Source organism: Mesoplodon bidens, assembly GCF_964165515.1.
Source record: "Mesoplodon bidens genome assembly, chromosome: 7".
Lineage (NCBI taxonomy): Eukaryota > Metazoa > Chordata > Mammalia > Artiodactyla > Ziphiidae > Mesoplodon > Mesoplodon bidens.
This window is the reverse complement of record NC_138164.1, coordinates 109,657,360-109,679,480: the sequence shown is the minus strand read 5'-3', so window position 1 is coordinate 109,679,480 and position 22,121 is coordinate 109,657,360. Positions and strand designations below refer to the sequence as shown.

Here is a 22,121-nt window from a genome sequence, read left to right as displayed (position 1 = left end):
TGCGCAAGCGCAGGGAAGTGGTGGAGCGATAAGAAGCGGGAGAGTCCTTTGGGCGTGCGCAAAGTTCGGGTCTAAGGAAAGGGACGGTCCGAAAGGTAGAAGCGCTTGGGCGCATGCGCACACCTAAACGTTGCCAATCCAGCGGAGACCACTGGGCTGAACCCAAGGGACAGTTGAGGGGCCATCGAGTAACGGCGGAGTTAACTGGCGCAAAATTCTCCCAGTGAGTTACAAGAAGCGGGGAAAAGGACGGAGGCGCGGATCTCCCTTGGCTAAAGCGACAGTTCGCTACGGGAGCACGCCCCTCTAGTTCCGCCCTTTTTAGCGATGGACCTGAAACCTCACGTGCTACCTCTACTTCCAGGTCAGAGTTCAGACTTAAGAGTGTAGAGAGCATCCAAGAACAGGCAGGAATAGTCGAAGTAGGATAGCGTCGTTTTTCTTAAAGTGACAGGCGCAAGGCAATTGGGGTCAATCCAGCGGTTACGAGGGCGGTTTAGCTATTCTGAATCCAATCACTGAGCAAATTTCTTGACCGCAGTTTCAGGTTTCCGCCCCTTCATGGGGAAGAGGCATGAATAAGTGGATTGTTTCCCAGGTGAGGGAAAGAGGAGAGCCTTAGACAACTCGTTCCAAGAGCTCGAGGTGCAGCCAGTTCCGTCCTCCTTGTCTTACCCACCCCCATCCTACTAGCTCTGCAAAGCTGAGCTTCTGGCCCCAGTCTCACATACGAAGAGAATGAGGCGCAGAGAGGATGGGCCACACAGCCCTGCAACTTCGGAGCCAAGACCAAACTCGGGTTTGCCCCTCTCCCAAGCCCGGTTCTTTGCCCCAATTTTGCTGATGCGGATGTAGAGAGTGGGGATGGCCCGTCCTTAGTAGGAACCAACTTGGACCCTAAACCTGCTGTCATGGGGGATCGGGGCTACCCTTCCCCACCTTCTGCCTCTCATTGCCCGCCTACCCGGGAACTCCCAGGCCCAGTCGCCCCGCAGTCTCTGGGAGGGGAGCGGTGCTACCCGCCCGCGTCATCTGATGCTGTTTCCTGCAGGAGGGAGAACAGCGGAAAAAAGTGAAACTCCACCCTCCACCTCTGCCTCCCGCCCCCGGGGCCAAAGTACAAAGGGAGGAGGAAGAAGGGAACGGGGTTGGAGCCATCGGGTTGAGAGAGCCCAGCCGGGAAGAGGCAGCTTGGCCCAGCTAGAGACACTCCAGCCAGCCCCTGCGCAAAGAGACCCAACTGGAGTCCAGGCGCTGCTCCTTGCTGGCCCCACCTTACACTTGGCGGGTGCAGGAGCCAGACTCCCAGGACTGCTCCAGACTGAGGGACGCCCGGGCCCCTCTGTGCCAGCCATGGTGAGACGCCGGAGGCCCCGGGGGCCCACCCCCCGAGCCTGACTACACTGCCCCAGGTCGCCTTCCTCCGGAAGCCCGAGATGCGGGGGGCCGGGAGGCGACACTCCTGGCTCCCCAGAGAGGCGTGGGTCTGGGGCTGAGGGCCAGGGCCCGGATGCCCAGGTTCCGGGACTAGGGCCTCGGCAGTCAGCAAGGGTGGGGACCAGGGGCACCCAGGGAAGGTCCCCCACACCACCAACGCCAGCTCCCAGCCATGGAGCCCTTGAAGAACCTCTTCCTCAAGAGCCCGCTGGGGTCATGGAACAGCGGTGGCAGTGGGGGCAGTGGGGGCGGCGGCGGAGGTTGGCCAGAGGGATCCCCGAAGGCGGCAGCTTATGCCAATCCTGTGTGGACAGCCCTATTTGACTACGAGCCCAATGGGCAGGACGAGCTGGCCCTGCGGAAGGGCGACCGTGTGGAGGTGCTGTCCCGGGATGCAGCTATCTCAGGCGATGAGGGCTGGTGGGCGGGCCAGGTGGGAGGCCAGGTGGGCATCTTTCCGTCCAACTATGTGTCTCGGGGCGGCGGTCCGCCCCCCTGCGAGATGGCCAGCTTCCAGGAGCTGCGGCTGGAGGAGGTGATTGGCATCGGTGGCTTCGGCAAGGTCTACCGCGGCAGCTGGCGAGGCGAGTTGGTGGCTGTGAAGGCAGCTCGCCAGGACCCCGATGAGGACATCAGCGTGACAGCTGAGAGCGTGCGACAGGAGGCCCGGCTTTTCGCCATGCTGGCACACCCCAACATCATTGCCCTCAAGGCCGTGTGCTTGGAGGAGCCCAACCTGTGCCTGGTGATGGAGTATGCTGCCGGTGGGCCCCTCAGCCGCGCCCTGGCTGGGCGGCGTGTGCCCCCCCATGTGCTCGTCAACTGGGCCGTGCAAATTGCCCGTGGGATGCACTACCTGCACTGCGAGGCCCTGGTGCCTGTCATCCACCGAGACCTCAAGTCCAACAACAGTGAGTTTTGGGGAGCATGGGTGGAGGGTGGCATGGCCCAAGTACACACCTACTGCCAGCTCTCAGCTGAGCCTACCTGGGGATCTACTAGAGGCAGGAGTTCCTCCCCTAGGGGAATCTGAGTTGACCAGGGGTGCCCATGGACTCACACTAGCCCCAAAGCAGGAGTCCCAGGCACCCAACAGAGTCCTTCATGCCCCATCCCCAGAAGGAGTCCTTGACCCCAGCTCACAGCTGCCAAGTTAAAAAAATTGGAACCTCTCACGTGGACCTTAAGCAACTTGCCTAACCGTGGCCACTACCTCAAGGAAGGAGAGTGCTGGATGCTGGCACCCTCTCATCTTCAGGGAACTCCCCTGAAGTTCACCCGTTGTCCTGTTGGTGCCTCCTCCCCCCTCCACTTGTGGTGGGCAGCTCCTCCAGAACAGAAACCTCAAAGGGGGAAAAACCACCCCCTTCCCCTGCCCCGTGGTGGTCAAAGCTGGGGCAAGGGATGGAATTCTGGCCCCTCCCTCCCCCCCTGGCTGCGTGATCTCTAGCTGGTTATTTCAACTCAGAACCTCGATTTCAGACTCTGTAAAAAGGGAGTGATCTGGAGGGTGAAACGGCTTAACAGGCTGGGCATCCGATGCCCAGCACACAGTGGGTCCTCAGCCATGGGTGTGGATGTTTGAAGGCTGGATCACCAAGAGGGCTTTGCCTGGAATCAGCACTTGGGAGTAGGCGTGGCGGGGCTAAGAAAGACTCAAGCAGTAAGGCACTCCATCTCCAGCCATTTCAGGTCCTACACACTGCCCAGCCTGGGCCCAAGACAAGCAAGTGACGGGTTTGGAGGGCTTTCTGAAGCAGACGAGCTTCACACCAAGGCCAAAGCAGGGAGTGTTCAGAAAGGTACCCAGTTGGATGCAGGGCCTGACAAGAGCAAAGGCAAGGAGGCAGGCCGCAGCACGGTAGTGGGGACCTGGGCTGCGCCTGCTGGGGGCTGAGGTGCAGCTGTAGAGCAAAAGGAAGGGCCAGTGAGGTCACTGGAGAGGCACGGGTGGCTCTTGGAGGGGTGCGCATGGATATTTTGAGCCTCCTGGCCTGGGCTGAGCATGGATAAGAGGCTTGTGGGGAGCAGAACACCAGGGCCCAGTGATCTCCAAGTCCTTGCCAGGGCCAGAGGGACCTGGGGAGGCCTGCCAGCGACCCCACCCACTCCTCTCGTCCACAGTAGGGGGCAGATCCCACCTCTCAGCCTCCCTCCTGGGCCCTAGCCATCTAGGGACCCCCACTCCCTGCCCCAGCCTGAGGGGGATTCCCCGAAGGCCTGGGGGGAGGGGACTCCCGTCTTCTGTTTTTCCTCCAGTTTTCTTTCCAGAAAAAATGGAACAATAGCCCAGGCTCCAGCTCCCCACCCTCCCCACCGCTTCCTGCGTTTCCTGCTGCCCCTGGGCCGGCTTCCTGCCCCTGCTCCAGCCTCTGCTCTCTCCCCAGCCCAGCTGCCTGCAGGGGAGGCAAGAGCTGGGGGTAGGGGGTTTGTGGGAGAGGAAGGAGCCAGGGATTGCGCCCCTACTCCCCCGACCCCAGTTCCCTCCCAGAGTCTGGGTGGTGGTGGTGAGAAGGCAGGGTGCCCTTAGCCTCGCTGAGCCTGGCCTCCCACCTCGCAGACCCCAGTCTTAGGCCCGGGCTGCTGTCTGCGGCATTGGCGGGGGGAGTCCCTGGGATGGGGGGGGCACAGGCAGGAAACAATGGCGTGATTTTCCTGGACAATGGGGGCCTTGTGAGGAAGCCTGGCAGGGAGAGGAGGGGGAATTCTCTAGGCCCACGAGTCACAGGACTGACCAGCCAGCCCAGCCTGGGCCTGACCTCCCCCAATTCTCCACCAAAGGACACCCCCCCCCGCCATTGGAGACCTGAGCCAGGCCTCCCAGAAAGGAGAAGTAGGGACCATGGGAGGGAAGCGGAAGAGGCGTAAGCTGCCTAGGCCACTCCCAAGCTTCACAGAGGCAGCCCAGGAAGGGGGCTGGGGGCCAGGTCCCTTTCAGAGGCCAGGGAGCCCTAAGAGGATGCTGGGAGGGGGATCTCTAGCCCCTTCTCCTCTGAGTGACCCCTGACCGCCCCATCCCCAAGGTCTACATCAGACAGCGGAAGAGCAACTTGGGTTGGAACAAATTCAAGGCCCTTGGAGAAAAGCAGGGGACACGGAGGTGAGGATAAGGCTTCACAGGTGTTAGGTCAAGCTGGGGGGTAGGAGGCGGCAGAAAGGCCACCAATAGAAAGAAGTCCTGAGACTTTGAGTGAGTTGCTGCCCCTCTCTGGACTTCAGATTACCTGACCAAAAATGGGAGGCTGGCCTCTCCCAGCTGGAGATACTGGCGCAGAAGGTGTTTCACCAGTCCGTGAGGTACCACAAGTGGCTAGAGACTTGACTGAGAAGCAGCCGTGAAGAGGATGGCTGGGTCCTGGCACCAGAGGAGGCGGGAGTCCCTCCCCAGCCCCAGTACATGGATCCCTTTGCCTGGTCCCTCTCCAGCTACCTGCCCCGGCCTGCTGTGGTTCTTCTCTGGAATGAACTTTCGCAGAGCTTACTGAACGGTCCGGTTCTGAGCCTTCAGCAGCCGGGCCAGAGGCTGTTGTGAAGCTGGAAGCAAGATGTGATGGAGGTTGGAGGAGAAAGTGAATCTGAGAGAGATTAACAGCAGAATCGTTAGGACAACTGTCAGATTCTGTGCGAAAGCTTTAAAAAGCGTGATCTCGCTGGACTCGCCTGGCGGCCCAGTGGTTAAGGCTCTGCGCTTCCTCTCTACAGGTGGCACGGGTTCCACCCCTGGTTGGGGAACTAGGTTCCCACATGCCGCTTGGTGCCGCCAAAAAAAAAAAAAAAAAAAAGTGATCTTTTTTTTTTTTTAATTATTTATTTATTTATTGGCTGTGTCGGGTCTTAGGTATGGCACACGGGATCTTTCATTGCGGCATGCAGGCTCTTCATTGCGGTGCGTGGGCTTCTCTTTAGTTGCGGCACGAGGGCTTAGTTGCCTCACGGCATGTGGGATCTTAGTTCCCTGACCAGGAATCGAACTGGCATCCCTTGCATTGCAAGATGGATTCTTAACCACTGGACCACCAGGGAAGTCCCAAAAAGTGATCTTGTTTAATACTCATGATGACCCTCTGAGGTGGGTTTTGTCATCATGCTCAGCTTTAACTGTTCAGTACTCAGCCCCAGTTTGGCTAAGAGGAGAGGGTAGGTTGCAGGATCATTCTCTGAATTTTGAGAAATTGTGGGAAGATTTGCCAGGCATGGTGGAAGGATGAAGATGGTTGTTAAAGGCATACAGACATCAGGTAGGACAGCTGATGGGCAGCTGGATCGACTTCTGAACTGGAGCTCCCAATGTGGGAGGTGCCAGTGAGGAGGGGACAGCTGGCACCTGGGAGAGTCCAGGACAGCCTGGGGGCAGTGGGCCAAGGTCAAGGGGAGGCCAGGCTCTGAGGAATGCCAGCATTGAAAAGGCTAAGGGTGGGGAGGCCCTGAAGGAAACAGCAAAAGCAGCCAGAGGTCCTGGGAGCCAAGGACAGCAGGGAGGGGTTGAGCAGCAGTGCCAGATGCCCCCATGAGGCCCAGAGAGCTCGGCCAGCAGCAGGATCAGGAGTTGTGGCTTTAGACCTAGAAAAGCGAATACCCGGCTTCGGTCACTCCTCTGAGAAGTCTTCCCTGACTCGCCAGGCTGTTAGGTGCCCGTGTCCCCTGCCCCCACTATGGTGCTGTCACTCTGGGCAGGATTGCCGAGAGGTGTGCCCTGAAAGGACGTGTGTTCAGAAATGTCATTGGCTTGGATGTCACTTGTCTACGGTGCAGTTGGCTATAACCAGGAAAGTAGAGAGGCCTCTTCAGAACCTTGAAAATTCTATGATGTTGTCCTCTTTTTATGCCTCTAAAACTTCTCTCCTTTGAGCCATGCTTTTCCTGGTGAGAGATTTGCAAGCTGCTGCTTCTCCTCTCTGTACAGAGTATGGTGGCCCCATTTGGGACAAAGCCATGAGTCCTTGCCACGTCTATCCACTACTACATTTGTCCCAAACTCCTTTCTAGCCAAGAACCACCACTTTCTTAGACCCCTTTCTCTCTCTTCACATCCAGCTGCATCAGTGGATATCTTTTGGGATCTTTCCCCTGGGAGCGGCTGCGCTAGCCACAATGGGACATGGACACCAGGGGTCTGTAGTGCCTGCTGGGCTTCCTTTCTCACCAGGGGGTTCCCTCCTGCTCCCCACCCCGAGGCAGGTTCTGATTCACACTCCTGCCTCAGCAAAATGACAAGACACAGGTTTCTCTTGAAATCAAAGTTACAAATGCTGAGAGGCTGCCATATTGCCCACTTCTTTTTTTTTTTTTTTTTTTGGCCACACCGTGGCATGTGGGATGTTAGTTCCCCAACCAGGGATCGAACCGTGCCCCCTGCAGTGGAAGCGTGGAGTCTTAACCACTGGACCACCAGAAAGGTCCCCATATTGCCCATTTCTACTCCATGCAGTGTTAGGAGAAAGTTAGAGCACTGGCTTTGGAACCACACAGACCAGGTCGTGGCATCTGCTTTATTTGCACATGCCCTTGGTTAACTCAAATTATTGCTCAGTTTCTTCTTCTGCAAAATGGGGATAATGATGTCTACCTCATAGATTTTTTGTGTGTGTGAGTGCTAATGCTGAGTGTAAAATGCCTGGCCTCTAGTAACCCCTTGGTAAACGTTTCCCAGCATTGTGCTTATTGTCTGATTCTACCCCAACCCCAGCTGTGAGCTCTCCAGGGCAAGATTGAGACCAGTTCACCTCGGTGCCCCCAGTACCCAGCCAGGATGTCCGTCAGATGACAGTTTGCTCCCAGCTCCTCCCGTGTCCCCACCACCTGAGCCTGGAGCACCACAGCCCTTCCTCTCTTCCCCAGTTCTGCTGCTGCAGCCCATTGAAGGTGACGACATGGAGCACAAGACCCTGAAGATCACTGACTTCGGCCTGGCCCGCGAGTGGCACAAAACCACGCAAATGAGTGCTGCAGGCACCTATGCCTGGATGGCTCCCGAGGTTATCAAGGCCTCCACCTTCTCTAAGGGCAGCGATGTCTGGAGGTGAGACTGGGTGGAGGCTGGACAGATATGGGGCTGCAGAGGGCAGAGGTGGCTGCCAAAATCTAGGGCGGGGCAGACAAGCAGAGCCCAGAGGGAGGGACACAGACCACTGAGCTCTTGGCTGCCTTGGGATGAAATGGCAACGAATAAGTAGAGGAGGGGACATAGACCCTTTGTCTCACCCACAGTTTTGGGGTGCTCCTGTGGGAACTGCTGACTGGGGAGGTGCCCTACCGTGGCATCGACTGCCTTGCTGTAGCCTATGGAGTGGCCGTTAACAAGCTCACACTGCCCATCCCATCCACCTGCCCCGAGCCCTTCGCACAGCTCATGGCCGGTAAGGGGATGGGGCAGGAGGGTGAGGGGCAAGAGCTCCTTGGCCCAGGACATATCTACTCACAGACCCCTTCTTATCCTGTCCCCCCTCCACTCCGTTTCCCCAGATTGCTGGGCGCAGGATCCCCACCGCAGGCCCGACTTCGCCTCCATCCTTCAGCAGTTGGAGGCACTAGAGGCGCAGGTCCTGCGGGAAATGCCGCGGGACTCCTTCCATTCCATGCAGGAAGGCTGGAAGCGCGAGATCCAAGGCCTCTTTGACGAGCTGCGGGCCAAAGAAAAGGTGGGAGGAGTCGGGGTCCCAGGGTTGGAACGGGACGCCGTGAAGGAATGTCTCCCCGGTTTCCATGGGGCAGAAGGTGGGGGTGAGCGTCTGAGACCGTACCTGACTGACTCCACCGCCTCCATTGTCCCGGGCACAGGAGCTACTGAGCCGCGAGGAGGAGCTGACCCGCGCGGCGCGTGAGCAGCGGTCACAGGCAGAGCAGCTGCGGCGGCGCGAGCACCTGCTGGCCCAGTGGGAGCTGGAGGTGTTCGAGCGCGAGTTGACGCTTCTGTTGCAGCAAGTTGATCGCGAACGGCCGCACGTTCGCCGCCGCCGCGGCACCTTCAAGCGCAGTAAACTCCGCGCGCGCGACGGCGGCGAGCGCATCAGCATGCCGCTCGGTAAGGGGCGGGTCCCAGCACGCCGCCCGCCATTGGCTTCGTGGGCGAAGGGGTGGGGTCAGGCGGGTGTGCTGGCCACACCGGGATTGGTCTAGGGCGTTGGTGGGTGGGCCGGTGAGCTGAGGCTGGAAGGGGTGGGGCCAGGAGTGTGTTTTCGTTTGTGGGCGGGTTTTGGCGGGAATATTTGCATGTCGGCCTGGGAGTGGCTACGGCCGGGAAGGGGCGGGGCTCATGAAAGTTCTGAGAAAGCCGAGGGTGTGGGATGGGCCGCCTCCTGGGAATCTCCGACTCCCCCGCGCTTCTCCGGGTAGAGGTCTACTTTCCTTACCGAGAGCCTGGGACCCAGGAAGGCAGTGAGGCCGACCCCAGTCACCCAGCCACTGTGCCAGGCTCTGTTCCAGCACTGCCTGCGTGGCCTGGGAGCTGCCGAGGGGCCCTGCGGGTTAGGATCCAGTCTCTCCTTCACCACAAACCTGCGCCCTGCTTCCCCCCCAACCTCAGACTTCAAACACCGCATCACCGTGCAGGCCTCTCCCGGCCTGGACAGGAGGAGAAACGTCTTCGAGGTCGGGGCTGGGGACTCGCCCACCTTCCCCCGGTTCCGGGCCATCCAGTGTAAGAAACTTCGCCTCCCCTTGCCCATGCCCTTACCCCCAGACCTTATCCTTTTGTCAGTCAAACCTTATCTTTGGAAGTAGATCCTACACACTGTCTCCTCCTCTTCCCCCCTGCTCCCAGGCTCCCTCCCCTATCCGTCTAAACTGGTACCTCTAAGTTCCCCAAGCAGCATGCATTTTACAACTTTTTTCAGTCTAGCAATTGTATGACACTATGTCCCATTCATTTTCCTAAACACTTTGCTAATATTAACTTAATTCCTCACGAAGACCCTGTGAGGTAGATGTCCTTGTTATTATATAAGTTTTACTGATGAGAAAAGTAACTGTCTAATGCTGCACAGCTAGCAAGTGGCAGAGTCAGAATTCAAACCCACGCAGTTTGCTGCAGTGGCTGTACTAACTACTAAGCAGCAAATGCCGGGTGAAGAAGGACTAGATGAGATGCCTCACTGCCAGTCCCAGGACCCCACACCCACCTACCCCGCCCCAGTTCTGTTCAGATTCTCTGTGGCCCAAAGCTCACCCTGGGAATGGGATGGGGCCCAGCCTGACCCACACCCCACCCCCATCCTCCAAGAAGTTGCCCCTGGAGCTCGATTCTCATGATGGGAGGACAAGGATCAAGGTTCTTCACCTCAGCTCAGACTCCTTCCATTCCCCCCTCCCCCTGCCCGCCACAGTGGAGCCTGCAGAACCAGGCCAGGCATGGGGCCGACAGTCCCCAAGACGTCTAGAGGACTCAAGCAATGGAGAGCGGCGAGCATGCTGGGCCTGGGGTCCCAGTTCCCCCAAGCCTGGAGAAGCCCAGAACGGGAGGTGAGTGCCTGAGTGCCACCCACCGAGTGTCTTCTGCCTCCCAACAGTCCTGAGATTCACGAAGCACAACTCCCTTCTTGTCCCCTCACCAGGAGAAGGTCCCGCATGGACGAAGCCACGTGGTACCTGGATTCAGATGACTCATCCCCTTTAGGATCTCCTTCCACACCCCCCATGCTCAATGGTGAGTGGCCTTGTCTCCCCCCAGCAGACTATTGCTGCACTCCTATGGGTCCCATGGGGAGGCTACAAGAAGCCAGCCTGCAAGGCAGGCCGTTCCTAGAACTCAGGTCTGACCCATCAGCCTACAACTGAGCTGGATCCAGCCTAGGCCTCAGGGACCCTATTCAGGGCTGGCCTGCAAGAGGGCTCTCCCCTGGCCCTGTGGCAGCTGCTGTGCCCTCAGCAAGCTCTAGGGAAGACAGGAAAACAAGGAACGGTGCCCCCCATTTGGGACCCAGGGGAAGCTGGGCCGAGAGAAGAGAAGGAAACTGTGCATGCGGGGTGGAGCTAGACAAGTGGCTGCCACACTGTGCTTCTCAGAGTCCCTTCTGGGGGGCCTGTAGGTGGAGAAGAGGATAAGAAATCTGAACGGGTGGGGATCTAGGGCCGACTCACTGCATCTGGGGCAGTTCTGGACTTTTCTGTTTTCCATAATGGCAATAGCACTTACTGTGTGTCAGGCATTCCATCCAAGCAACAATCTCATGAGGAATTATTATACCCATTTGAGAGATGAGAAAACAGAGGCTCTTCGAGGTAAAGTAATCTGCCTAAATCCCCCAGCTAAGGATTTGAACCCAGGGAGACTTTGACTCTCATGCTCGTAGTGAGCTTTCCCAGAAACTTTCACTTGAAGAAAGGGTTTCTCACATACAAACTACTTGGGAAGCCAGGGGGTTAGCAGAAACTGGGGCTCCTGTGTCAGAGGGACAAGGGCTCAGCTCAGCACTGCCCAGCATTGGCAGGGACTAGAAAGTTGCAGCCTCCCTTGCCCGTGGGTCCCTTTAGAGCCCCCAGCTGTACCTGCTTCTCACAGCCAGAATATAGGACCTGGCTTAGCTGTTATCAGACCAGAGTCCTATTCAGCAAACAAGTTAGACTCACTCCTCTCACCCCACCCAGCGCGTCACCCCCACCATTACCTGAGCTACATCTCACAGTAACAACAACAGCAAAAGTTTATTGGGTCCTTCCTATGTGCCATTTTATAGAGGAGGAAACTGAGGCACAGAGAGGTTAAGTGGTTTGAAATAGGGCGTACTGCAGAACAGGTATTTGAGCCCAGGTCTGACTCCAGAGGCAGGGCCCTGGAGCCCCGTCTGCCACACCATTTTCTGCTCCAGCAGTTGCATTGCCCCAAGCTAGCTGTGCTGCAGGCACTGAACTGAGAATTGGAAGGCCAAGGGGGCTGCTTGGAGTCACCTGCTCTAGAACGTCCCAGGCCCGAAGGGTCAGTGGAGAACTTGAGGTCCTGTTAACCTGGGTGTGTAGTCTGAAGGAGCCCCTGACCATATTCTGCAGATCCATTTGGCCTTACCCTCCCTGAGCTCCCACGAGCAGGGACACAACGGCCTGGACCTCATCTTTCTCCGGCTTGCCCTCTTACCTAAAAGGATATCACCTGTCCCAGCCTAGCTGCTGGCTGAGCACTTGGTTCCCCTCGTGCAAGCCCACCCTCCAGCCATCTTGGGCCCACCCACGAGTGCATGACCTTGACCTCCCAACCCCCCACAGAGTGAAAAACCTGGCTAAGAATCAAAGACCCTGTGAGATTGTCCCAGGCATTAGCCACACCACCGGCGAGCCCCGTCTCCCACCCCTTGTCCGCACCTGGGCGTTCTGGCCCTGGGGAACTGGTTGCAATGAGTGGCAGATTGGTGGGCGCAGTCAGCCTGCACTGACAGCAACTGCCCCGTGAAGCTTGTTGCCCTGGAGCCACTAACTACCACGTGGCCATAGCCGTGTCCTCTCTGTGAGGCCCCACAGAAGCGATTTCACCTTCATCTCTGGGTCAAGAATGGTTTTTCTGCTTTCTCCTTAACAACAGGGTTGCCAACTGTTACTGCCAGGGAGCTTAGAGGCAAATTAAAATCCTTGCCGAGTTACCTGGGGCAAGTCGCTTACTTTTGGGGACCTCAGTTTCTCAGAATATCAGCCTCAGGAACTTCTTTCCATTCTTAGTTTGTGTGCTGACCTCCAGCTTCACTTAACTTTGTTCCACTTTTCTTGCCTGTTTTAAGCATGTTTTTCCCTTTTCTGTTTAAACTCACTGTAAATGATCAGTTTCTTCACCTGTAAAGTAGGGTAACAGCAATCACCTTACGTGGTTGTCACAAGGATTATAAGAATGGACTCTTCCATCAAACATGTATTGACATATATTATGAGCCAGGCATCAATGTGCTAGAGATCAACACTGCCCTGGCTTCGGGGAGGGCCTAGTCTGGTGGAAAAGCAGACTCAGAAATAAACAAGGACAGTAGGGAGTAGTACGTGGTGGGGTGAGGGCTGTACAAGGCAGAACATGAGCAAGAACTGCACAGGTTACAGGGGATTCTGGCAAAGCTTCTAAAAGAGGAAAAACCTCTTGTTTTCCTCTCCATTCTACTCACTTCACTTCTGATGGCTGGGGGTTTTCCCCACACCGACCAATTCTGAGACACCAGCTGGGGGTCCTACAATCCAATCCAATTCGAACACTGCCTACCTGGAGTTCGTTTGTGGCAGACCCCACAGGTTAAGGGGTCAGGCCCACAGGACTGCCCCTCCCCACTTCAGACACCAGTTGTAAGTTTGGGTTGTCACCTGTGCTCCCCACCAACCAGCTATAAATCAGAGGTCCCCACGACCCCCTCGTCAGATCTGATAATTTGCTAGAACAGCTCACAAAGCTCAGGAAAGCCATTTACTTACTAGATTACCAGTTTATTAAAAAGGATACAGGTCAAGAACAAGCAGATAGAAGAGATGTGCAGGGCAGGGTATGTGGGAGGACAGAGTTTCCACGCCCTCTCCAGGCACACGCTACTTTCCCAGCACCTCCACTGGTTCACCAACCCAGAAGTTCTTGGAACCCTTTGGCTGGGTTTTTATGGAGGCTTCGTTACGTGGACAGGATTGATTGATTAAATTGTTGGCCATTGGTGATGCGATTCAATCTCCAGCTCCTCCCCTCCCCAGTGCAGGTGGAGGCTGAAAGGTCCAACCCTCTAATCACATAGTTCGTTCCCTTGGCAACCAGACCCCATCCTTAGAAGCTTTCCAAAAATGACTGCATCACTATGAACTGAGATGTGGTTAAAAGAGCTCCTTATGAATAACAAAAGGCGCTCCTTTCACCTTTATCATTCTAACACTTAGGAAATTCCAAGGGTTTGAGGAGTTCTGTACCAAGTATGAGATGAAGACAAAATATATACTTTTTTATAAATCAGAATGTCACAGCTTCACAGAGGATGTGACATCTCAGCTGGGTCTTGAGTGGTAAATAAAGGATCACTGAGAGAGGTGGGGAAGGTGTGCTGAGTGGAGGGAACAGTGTGTGTACAGCCGTGGGGCCCACCACACCTGAGGAAGAGGAATCCTGGCTGGAACTCAGAGGGAGAGTTGAGAGCCAGGGACTCACAGGCCTGAAGCAGCAAGTGGGGTTCAGGCCTGCATCCCCTCGGTCTGTGGAGCCCAGTGCAGCCCCAGCACATGGGCCAGCAGATGCTTATTGAATGAACGAGTGAAGCTGGAAAGGCAGGCAGGAGCCAGTTCAGGAAGGGCCTGGAAATTGATGATGGAGTTTTTAAGCAGACTTGTCTTTAGCAGATTTGCATTTTAGAAGGCAGTGGCCACTGCAGGGGTGGGGTGGGGTGGGGGTATAAGAGTCAGAGAGATGGGGGGAATTCCCTGGCGGTCCAGTGGTTAGGACCCCTGTGCTCTCACTGGCAAGGGCGCAGGTTCAGTCCCTGGTCAGGGAACTAAGATCCCGCAAACCGCATGGTGTGACCAAAAAAAAAAAAGAGAGAGAGATGGGGTAAGGGTTGTGGCTGAGGACAGGGACCCCAAGCAAAGTCCTGGTTCATAGCAGAAGCTCACTTTTCCCAGCTTTGCATCTCTTCCTCTGGACACCCAGCCCGGTGCTCCACTCCAGGCAGGCCCAAGGAAGAGAGAGAAGGCTTTGAAACCCAGACAAGGAGCTTAGACTTGCTTCTAGTGGCAGTGGAAAGCCATGGCAGGTTCTAGAGCTAAGGAGGACCTGACAAAATTGGGGTTTGTGGGAGCCCATCACAGACTGCCCTACGTCCTCAGCGACAGGTTCCCCAGACCCACCCCAGGTGGTCTAGAATGGAGTCGGGCCAACCCTAGGCCCACAGGTTAGGACACAGATGTCCCGAAATCCAGGGCAGTTCAGGCTTAGCTGAGCCCTTAACCTCTCCAAGCCTGGGGCATGAGGATCAGACAACATAATGCCCCTAAATCATTCAGCTCAGGCCTGACACAAACAACTCATCTCTCTGAGCCTCAACTTCCTCATTTCTGGAATAGGGACAGAGATGCGTGCCTCTCAGGGCTGTTGTGTACACTGGAATTGACCTGTGTGCTACCGCTGGAGGGGGGCGGGCAAGCAGAAGGACCAGGGCTGCCCAGCCAGAAAGGAGGTGGGCACAGAGCACGGGTCCCAGACCTGTCCCTGGACCCCTCCGGATATCCACTGAGGCCACTGAGGCCCCAATCTGGCCTCAGCTTGCTTGCTGGTGCATCCCCTGCCTGCCCTCCAGCCCGCCCCCCAGGTCTGGGCTCCAGGGCACCTGGTTGCCTCCCAGGCTTTGCTCCTGCTGGTTCCTTAGACTGCGATGCCCTCCCCGCCCCGCCCCTCCTGAAAGGCCAGAATGTGTGTCTGCTGGGGGTGGCGCGGCGGCCTGGGAGGAATTGGGCTGGCAGAGCAGTGGAGTCAGGGAAGCTGTCGGAGGGGAGCGGAAGTCAGTCCTTGTTCCAGGGCCGCCGAGGGGTCCCCCCGAAGTCGGCCTAACCTTTGTACCCACCACCAGGTAACCCCCCGCGGCCGAGCCCGGAGCCCGAGGAGCCGCGGCGGCCGGGCCCGGCGGAGCGCGGCAGCGGCTCCGGGACGCCCAAGCTGATCCAGCGCGCGTTGCTGCGCGGCACCGCCCTGCTCGCCTCGCTGGGCCTCGGCCGCGACCTGCAGCCCCCGGGGGGGCCGGGCCGCGAGCGCGGGGAGCCCCCGCCAACGCCCCGCGCCCCGCTGCCCACTCCGTCCCCCGCCGAGCCGCCCCCCTCCCCGCTCATCCGCTTCTCCCCCGAGATGCCGGACGCCCAGGCCTCCCCGCTGAGCCCCGACGCCCCCGGCTCGCCCTCCCCCGCGCCCCTGCTGCTGGAACTGGGTGTCCCCGCCGGCCAGCCATCAGCCAAGAGTCCCCGGCGCGAAGAGGAGAGGCGCGGTGAGTGGCCTCTGCCTGGTGACAGAGGGGAGGAGGGGCTGGTGGGGACGTGCAGGGCAGTACGGCTGGGGCCACAGCTGTCTGCTGGACCCCAGACCGCCCCCTCAGGGCGATGAGGATGCACCGTAGGGAATTGAGTTCCCCGTTCTGCCATCCATTGGGGCGGGGAGCGGGGGCCGGGCCAGGCCAGTTGTGAGATAATAGAAATAATGAAAATGATGACGCTAGTGAACCCCTACTGGTTGCTTACTTGCGCCAGGCACTGTTCCTAGTGCTTTACAGAGGTTGTCTCATTCAATTATCGAAACAAGGCTGTGAACTAGGTACTCTGGTTATACCTATTTTTTAGATGAAATATCAAGGGACTCCAGGCTCCCACTAAGTGGCCGAGCTGGGATCCAAGCCCAGGTCCCTCTGCTCCAGAGAACTTCTCACTCTTAGCTGCTACGTAGTAAACAGATGCGCCACCAAGCATGAAGGGCCATGGAAGCTATGAGTCCCGTAACTCACTGTACAGATGAGGAAACTGAGGCCCAGGGCAGGGCAGTGCCTCCTGGGGACACCCAGGAGTTGGTGACTGCCTGACCTCGGCCCCCTCCTCCTCCCTTCATAGGAAGCGCCGTCTCGCCCCCACCAGGGATATCACGCTCCGCTCCTGGCACCCCAGGTACCCCACGCTCACCGCCTCTGGGCCTCATCAGTCGACCTCGGCCCTCACCCCTTCGCAGCCGCATCGACCCGTGGAGCTTTGTGTCAGCCGGGCCACGGCCTTCACCCCTGCCCTCGCCACAGCCTGCGCCCCGCCGGGCACCCTGGACCTTGTTCCCAGACTCAGACCCCTTCTGGGACTCTCCACCCGCCAACCCCTTCCGAGGGGGCCCTCAGGACTGCAGGGCGCAGACCAAAGACGTGGGTGCCCAGGCCCCGTGGGCGCCAGAGGCAGGGCCCTGAGTGGGCTGGGCTGCTCCCCATGCGCCCACCGCCCTCCAGGAGCCTCAGCATACACTGGAATAGGAGCCAGTCATGCCTCTGTAGCTGCCTTGGTTTCGCCCAGGGACCCCGCCCCCTCTGGGGGTCAGGAACACTACACTGCACAGGAAGCCTTCACACTGGACGGGGGGCCTGCACCCCTCCACACCTGCAACGTGTGGGTCCCCCGACTTACCCGCCCCACTGGGGCCCAACACTGTACCCAGCTGGTTGGGAGGACCAGAGCCTGACTCAGGGAATTGCCCCCAGGGGTGGTGCAGGGAGGAAGGGAGGTGCAGGGGAGAGGGGCCGCCCTTAGCTGTCACCAGCACTTTTGACCAAGTCCTGCTACTGTGGCCCCTGCCCCAGGGCTTCGTGCCTGGGCCCCCCTGCCCCGGGGGTCATCTGGGGCCGGGGCTCTCTGGGTGCCTTCCTGCTGCCCCGGCCAGGGTTGGGGCCATGGCCTTGGGATCCAATGAAGCCAAATAAACTCCCCAAGCTGTCTCCCCAAGCACAGCCTGTCACTTTCTTGGGGGGTAACCAGGGGATCCAAACCGTCACATGACCCTGGTGACCTCATGCCCTCAGCACAATGGCAGTTGGCCTGGGCCTAGGCTGGGAGGCTCTGCACCACATCCCTCTCCTGGGATCAAGTCCGCTTCATCATCAGGCATTCAAGGCCCTTCTCAGCCTCCCTGGCACCCACACGCTCGGGCCTCACCCATCTCCCACCCTCACTAAGCCTTTCCCACCATTTCAAGCAACTGTTTGCTCTGATTCTTCCTGTTGCTGGGTGGTCCCGGCTTATCCTTAAGGCCCAGCAACAACATCGCCTCCCCTGGGATGCCCTCCCGGCCATGCTGCTCCCACCCCAGGCAGCTCGCTGAACTCAGGAGCCCACAGCCCTCTGGGTGGCATCTTGGTGGTTTGTCCTGGGTTTGTTTCTATCCCGTGGTCTGGACACGGGAGGGGGTCCCCCACCCTGACACCTGGCTCCACTCAAGCTTCTCAATGCCACGGGGTTCTGCGGACTACCCCTCCCACACCACGCCCTAGGGCAGGGGGCCCTGGGCTCAGCCACTCCATGGTTTATGGGTGTCGGGGTCCAGACTCCCTCTCCCCGTCCCCTGCACACTCCATGGCAGCCAGACCTACTGTGACTCCAGTGTTCACCAGGGTGGGGACTCAGGAGGGCTGGGTGTGAAGAGTTCTCAGGAAGCGCCCAGAGTGGAGGGAGCCTCATCTGTCCAGGGCGCTCTGGGCATCCTCCGCTCCTGTCTGCACCTCACCACCCTGCCCCACCTGCCCCATCCCAGGTCCCACCAGCCCTCTCCCCACTCCACAGCCCAGGCCGCCACCTTTCCATCCGGGATGCCTGCACTAGCCCCCTCCATAGGTCCCCTGAGCCACATGTCCTCAAGGCCCTGTGTCCTGACCCCCAACTCCGCCCCACCTCAGCAGGCCTCTGTTTTTCTCATCACCCTAGCTCTTTCCCACCTGGCCTGGCCTCTTCTCTTCCCCAGCTGAAATGTCGCTCCTCAGAGGAGCTTTCCAGGTGATGTTCCCCTCCCCCAGAACTCTCCCCCATTACCCAGGGCCTTCCCTTCAGGGAGCTTACGATGATGTGAACTTGTCCTGCATCCTTGCTAACAGGTTTCTTGTGAGAACACCAGGAGGGCAGGGACCTGGTCTGTCCTCTCCACTAACATCATCTGGGTCCGGGCACCTGCTGAGCGGGTGAATGGGGTCTGTGACTGAGTGAGCTCATCCTTGAATAAACCACCACAGTGTGACTGGGAGCCAGTCAAGTTACCTTTCAGGGTCTCGCCTTCCTCCATCCCGCCCCGGACTGCCCACCACCCGGCCACCCAGCTTTGGCGAACTGGGCAAAAAACTTCTTGCCCCAGAAATGGGGAGGAGTTATCCAGCTCACCTCCTCACCTCACCCTCCCAGCCCCACTCATCCCAGCTGCTGTCCCAGGCTTCCCTCCCTCGCCAGCCACCCACGCTGCACCTCCTCCCAGCCCCACCCTGCCCGGCCCCTCCCAGGTGCCTGTGGTGGAGCAGTCGGCTCCCAGGGCACCTCGGATGGACTCCGGTTGTGGCCCACCTGCTAGCCCTGGGGCTTGGGGCTGCAGTGCTCCAGGCCCTGGAGGGACCTCCAGCGCTCTGGCTCCAGGCCAACCTCAGGGCCGAGCTGGCCACTTTCCAGGCGAAGTACCGGGCCTGCCTGCCACACAGGGCACTGGAAGAGCTGCTGGGCACCGCCCTGGCAGCCCAGGCCCACGGGGTTTCCAGCCTGGGCAATGGCTCCCAGGCCAGGAACTGGGATCTGCCCTCGGCCCTACTCTTCACTGCCAGCCTCCTCACCACCACGGGTAAGGCCGCCAGGAGGCCGGGCAGGAAGGGGCTCGAGGCCATTGCTACCTGGGGTCCCTGGGGGTGCAGCCCTTCCCCCAGCCCCAAAGTGCTAGACAGAGCCCAGGCCTTGTTAGGCCTGTCATCACAGCTGGGGCTCCCCACACCAACACACCCCAACTAGTGCCTCAACTTCAACTGCCAGGAGGGGTGTGGGCTCCTCAGTCCCACCCCCAGGCACCCTTTGAGACCCAGGAGAGGTGCCCAGACCCCGCAGGCCTGAGGCGAGACTGGGAACATGAATTATGGGATGGATTCTTGGATGGAGGGAAATGGAGTGAACCCAGGGAGTACAGGACCACCATCCAGAAGGAGTGTGAAGGAAGGCTCCTGGGGGAGGAAGTCCCCATAAGATGGTAGCCAAGGCAAGAAGGCACAGAGATAGACACAAAGGAATTCCTGGCAGAGGGAACAGCATGTGTGAAGGCCCAGAGAAATAAAGCAATGGGACCCACAGCCCTGGGGGGGTTTGTCTTGCAAAGTGTCTGAATATTTTTTAAAGGCCATTTTCCATCTTCTTTTTCAAAATTTTTATTTATTTATTTATTTATTTTTGGCTGCGTTGGATCTTTGTTGCTGTGCACAGGCTTTCTCTAATTGCGGCAAGCGGGGGCTACTCTTCATTGTGGTGCACAGGCTTCTCATTGCAGTGGCTTCTCTTGCTGCAGAGCACGGGCTCTAGGCGGGTGGGCTTCAGTAGTTGTGGCATGTGGGCTCAGTAGCTGTGGCTCACGAGCTCTAGAGCACAGGCTCAGTAGCTGTGGTGCACGGGCTTAGTTGCTCCGCAGCATGTGGGATCTTCCCAGACCAGAGCTCAAACCTGTGTCCCCTGCATTGGCAGGAGGACTCTTAACCACTGAGCCACCAGGGAAGCCCCATTTTCCATCTTCTTTTGGAAAAACTGGGAAATCTATTTGCACTGAGCCAGAATCCTTGTTGGAGTAGAACAAGGCCTGCCCTGGGGGGAGAGCACATGCTCTCCAGCCCACCCCAGTCCCCCCCACTCCCTTTTTTTTAAATTAATTAATTAATTTATTTATTTATTTATTTATTTATTTTTGCTGTGTTGGGTCTTCGTTTCTGTGCTAGGGCTTTCTCTAGTTGTGGCAAGCGGGGGCCACTCTTCATCGCAGTGCGCGGGCCTCTTACTGTCGCGGCCTCTCTTGTTGCGGAGCACAGGCTCCAGACGCGCAGGCTCAGTCGTTGTGGCTCACGGGCCTAGTTGCTCCGCGGCATGTGGGATCCTCCCAGCCCAGGGCTCGAACCCGTGTCCCCTGCATTAGCAGGCAGATTCTCAACCACTGCGCCACCAGGGAAGCCCACCACTCCCTTTTGTCTTACTTCTGACTCCTCTAGGTATTTGTGTTTACAACCCTGGACCAGCCGACCCTGTTCCCCCAGCATGCCCCGCTCTTTCACCTCTCCCTGCCTTTGCACACGCTTTTCCAGCCTTGAGTGCCTTCTCTCATGTGCGCTGCCTCTTTTGCAGCCCTTCGTGTCAGGTGTCCTGACTGGTTTTCCTGCCTGCCTTCCCCACTGGAGCCTGGGAAGACTCTGATTCCAGCACAAGGCCTGGCACCCAGGATAACTTGATATACCTTTGGGGAATGAAAGAAGGGATAACATTTCATCTGATGGGTTTGGAAGTGGGAGTCAAGGGCAGAGCTGAGGAATCTCTCAGGAAGCCAGGCTGCCTTGGGGTAGGACAGCAGCTCTCAGAACTGTCCCAGCTACAAGAGGCCTGAGGGGACTGTCTCTTTTTTTTTTTTTTTCTTTTTGCGGTATGCGGGCCTCTCACTGCTGTGGCCTCTCCCGTTGCGGAGCACAGGCTCCGGATGCGCAGGCCCAGTGGCCATGGCTCACGGGCCCAGCCGCTCCGCGGCACATGGGATCCTCCCAGACCGGGGCACGAACCCGTATCCCCTGCATCGGCAGGCGGACTCTCAACCACTGCGCCACCAGGGAGGCCCGGGACTGTCTCTTTTAATCCTTTCTTGTTCTAGAAAATAAAAGAGTGGCCCGGAGAGGTTAAGGGACTTGAGTAAGACCCCAAGTGAAAGAGGAACAGAGCCACACAGAGCCCCGGCCTGAACAGTTCCGGCAATCTCGGCCACCAGAGGGCAGCCTTCTACCGGAGGGAGGCTAGAGGAAGTGGGTACCCGGCAGGCATCCCACTCAAGTGCTCATTACCCATGTCTCTCTCCTCTCCAGGTTATGGCCACATGGCCCCACTATCGGCAGGTGGAAAGGCCTTCTGTGTGGTCTACACGGCCCTGGGGCTGCCAGCCTCCTTAACGCTTGTGGCCGCACTGCGCCACTGCCTGCTGCCTCTGCTCAGCCACCCGGGTGCCTGGGTAGCCATCCACTGGCAGCTGACGCCGGCCACAGCTGCGCTACTGCAGGCATCTGGACTGGGCCTGCTAGTGGCTGGTATCTTCGTGCTGATGCCAGCACTGGTGCTGTGGGGTCTGCGGGGCGACTGCAGCCTGCTGGAGGCCATCTACTTCTGCTTCAGTTCACTCAGCACCATCGGCCTGGGGGACCTGCTGCCTGGCCGTGACCATGGCCTGCATCCAGTGCTTTACTACCTTGGCCAGTTCGCACTTCTGGGTGAGTCCAGCTGCCAAGGAGCGTGACAGGGAGGAGAGGAGGGAAGAGGAGCCTGGACTACAACTCCCATAAGCCACTGGGGGAGGCTGAGCCTCACAGGTTGGAAGGACCCTGCCCCAGGGCAGGGTGTGAGAGGTTTAGTCCGAGGTGCTAAGAGAACTGTGAGCGCTGGTCACTCGCTGGGAGGTGAGTGGGGAGCATCATCAGCACCCTGAGAGCTGCCCTAGTAACCTCTCCTCCCCAGGTTACTTGCTCCTGGGGCTCTTGGCCATGCTGCTGACCGTGGAGACGTTCTTGGAGCTGCCCCAGGTCCGTGCCATGGTGAAGTTCTTCAGGTCCAGGGGCCCTCTGAACGCTGAGGACGAAGATGGCATCCTAGGCCAGGATGAACTGGCTCTGAGCACTCTGCCACCCTCAGCAGCAGCCCCAGAACGGGCCCCAGCTTGCTGACAGGTGTCAGTGATGGAGTTGAGCTCCTTTCAGGTGGAGAAGCCTGAGGAGGAAGCCATCGGGAGTGGCTGGGGAAGCCTCTGGAGGTGGGAGGGGAAGGGATGGATGTGAGGGCCTCAGGGAATAATGTGTTAATAAAAAATAAAACGGGCAACACCGCCGACTGTTTTCGTCTCCTTTCGAAATGGGACTTCCCTACAGCCGATCAACAACGCCATGGTCCTTCGAAGGCAGAGGTCAAGCCTCTGGTCGGGCCTCCGCCGGCATCTGAGAACCTCAGCTCCACACAGCCCCAGTAAGGATCGCAGACAACCTTATCCGCCGAGACCCCAC

At 58.3% G+C, this 22,121-nt stretch overlaps 2 protein-coding genes across 5 annotated transcripts; both read left to right on the top strand.

Moving 5' to 3' along the window:
• The first annotated feature begins 58 nt into the window (after positions 1-58).
• Positions 59-16,423, top strand: MAP3K11 (mitogen-activated protein kinase kinase kinase 11). Of its 4 annotated transcripts, none has more exons than XM_081240143.1 (11): positions 59-223; positions 1,052-2,348; positions 7,276-7,456; positions 7,645-7,793; positions 7,900-8,075; positions 8,215-8,458; positions 8,960-9,073; positions 9,759-9,894; positions 9,987-10,078; positions 14,934-15,341; positions 15,955-16,423. In XM_081240143.1, the coding sequence occupies exons 2-11, from the start codon at positions 1,610-1,612 to the stop codon at positions 16,290-16,292; spliced, it is 2,577 nt and encodes an 858-aa protein (XP_081096269.1). In that variant the 5' UTR covers positions 59-223; positions 1,052-1,609; the 3' UTR covers positions 16,293-16,423. The 4 variants fall into 4 exon arrangements, with proteins under 4 accessions (XP_081096269.1, XP_081096268.1, XP_081096267.1 ...); XM_081240142.1 differs by having other exon boundaries at positions 59-364; XM_081240141.1 differs by having other exon boundaries at positions 59-799.
• Positions 16,424-18,219: 1,796 nt separating this feature from the next.
• On the top strand, positions 18,220-22,047 carry KCNK7 (potassium two pore domain channel subfamily K member 7; the record flags this gene model as incomplete). Its single annotated transcript, XM_081240747.1, has 3 exons — positions 18,220-18,688; positions 20,940-21,338; positions 21,583-22,047. The coding sequence occupies 3 exons, from the start codon at positions 18,220-18,222 to the stop codon at positions 21,786-21,788; spliced, it is 1,074 nt and encodes a 357-aa protein (XP_081096873.1). The 3' UTR covers positions 21,789-22,047.
• Positions 22,048-22,121: the final 74 nt, after the last annotated feature.